Raw genomic sequence first — 1,744 nt, 5'->3', positions numbered from 1 at the left:
TGCTACCGGTGTGCTTACCATATGTCCCTGCAGTCCTGTACAATGCTACCGGTGTGCTTACCATATGTCCCTGCAGTCCTGTACAATGCTACCTGTATACTTACCATATGTCCCTGCAGTCCTGTACAATGCTACCGGTGTGCCTACCATATGTCCCTGCAGTCCTGTACAATGCTACCTGTGTGCCTACCATATGTCCCTGCAGTCCTGTACAATTCTACCTGTGTGCCTACCATATGTCCCTGCAGTCCTGTATAATACTACCGGTGTGCTTACCATATGTCCCTGCAGTCCTGTATGTGGATGGCTGGTGACTTGGTTGGATGGTGATCAGAATGTCCTTCAGAAGCTAGATTAGGACCAAGTTAGTAAACACTGGGAGAGGGATCCTCCTTTGATCCTGCAAAGGCCTCCTGCCCCAACCCAGACGGTGGGAGGTTTTGTGCTGTCTGATGAATGATGACCGGCACAGCTCCACCAGGCTTAGCCATTTCCTGTGGAACGCTGTAGAACTTTGCTTTGGACTCTGTCAGCTCCCTAAACACGATTCCTAGTTTACATTGGGAATAAAGGGAGCCGAAGGATTGAGGTTTATATAGGGGTCTCTGCTTAATTCCAGAAGAAACTGAGATAGACCCCTTGGAGCCAGGTGGTCCTTTGGGAATTAGTAGCCAGTCTGGTTAAATAGCAACTTTTACCCCCTCCAACTCATGGTTTGGGAAAAGTACTAATTATAAAGCATAAATTGAGAAGATCGTGGTGGTGCTGCTGCTGCATTTAGGGATCATACTGATATTTATGCGCATAACGCTTTGGCTTGGTTTCTGTTTCAGATCACAGAAATGGACAGCACTTTATAATACCTCAAATGGCAGACAGGTAAGGCCCCTGACAGTACCAGTGCATTTTCCTGTCGCCACTGTTTCCGTGGTGGCATAGTGTTCATGTGTGTTGTCTCTTGTGTTTAACAACGCCCATACATTTTTCTCTTTTATGGCTATACAATTCGGAAATAAGACGGCTGTAAGTAAACCACCCTACAAAACTTAAGTTTGAAAGAACTCGTTATGCATTTGCCAAGCTATTAAGGAAGTTTGAGTCCACGATGCTGTCACCGTGCTAGCCAGTTGTGACAGGATGTGGTGTCTAGAGATGGTATCCCCAGAGAATGTTTCTGTTATGAGAGGATATCCTCTGTCGGCATCAGCGGTCCGGGAACTTTCTCCGTGAAGGGGCAGAGAGTACATCTCGGAGGCTTTGCAGACCAGTCAGCCCCTGCTGCCGCCAGCCCGCTGCTCTCCATGAAGCCAGCCATGGTGACATGTAAATGAATGGGCTTGGCTGTTTCCTAATAACGTTTTATTTCAGGCCACTGAAATGGAATTTCATGTTTATGTGTCATGAAACGCTCTGCCCTTTTTCCTTAAACACCCTCCACCCCCCCAAAAAAAATTGCTCTTAGGTCACGGGCTGAGCACAATGCGGGCCATTGTCTGGTGGCCGCTGGTTTCTGACGTCAGAGCTCCTCCACGGGAGCGGCTCTCGGGCCCAAGCCAGCCCCCTTTGCACACCGAGCTCTCCAGAGTTTATGAAAGTATCGATGCCATCTTTTCTGTCTCACTTATCATAGTTTGGGGGGGAGCTTTTTTGCACTCGCCCAACATTGTAACTACTCTCCCAAGAGCTTGGCTATTAGGCTGGCAGTAGTTCTTATCTTTTAGTGGGTAGGTAAGTCCTTCCTTGG

The 1,744-nt window shown here is 48.1% G+C and overlaps 1 protein-coding gene across 1 annotated transcript in view; it reads left to right on the top strand.

Annotated features, from left to right (window-relative positions):
* GIT2 (GIT ArfGAP 2) overlaps window positions 1–1,744 on the top strand; it is a 49,677-nt gene that overhangs the window by 20,093 nt on the left and 27,840 nt on the right. The window contains exon 8 of the mRNA XM_045296689.1: window positions 834–879. Coding sequence (XP_045152624.1) covers window positions 834–879 — 46 coding nt within the window. The remainder of the gene's footprint in view (window positions 1–833; window positions 880–1,744) is intronic.

This window comes from Echinops telfairi, unplaced genomic scaffold (genome assembly GCF_000313985.2).
Source record: "Echinops telfairi isolate 266 unplaced genomic scaffold, ASM31398v2 ScPeMD7_7412;HRSCAF=8450, whole genome shotgun sequence".
Lineage (NCBI taxonomy): Eukaryota > Metazoa > Chordata > Mammalia > Afrosoricida > Tenrecidae > Echinops > Echinops telfairi.
The sequence above is the reverse complement of the archived record's forward strand: the minus strand, read 5'-3'. Positions and strand labels throughout refer to the sequence as shown.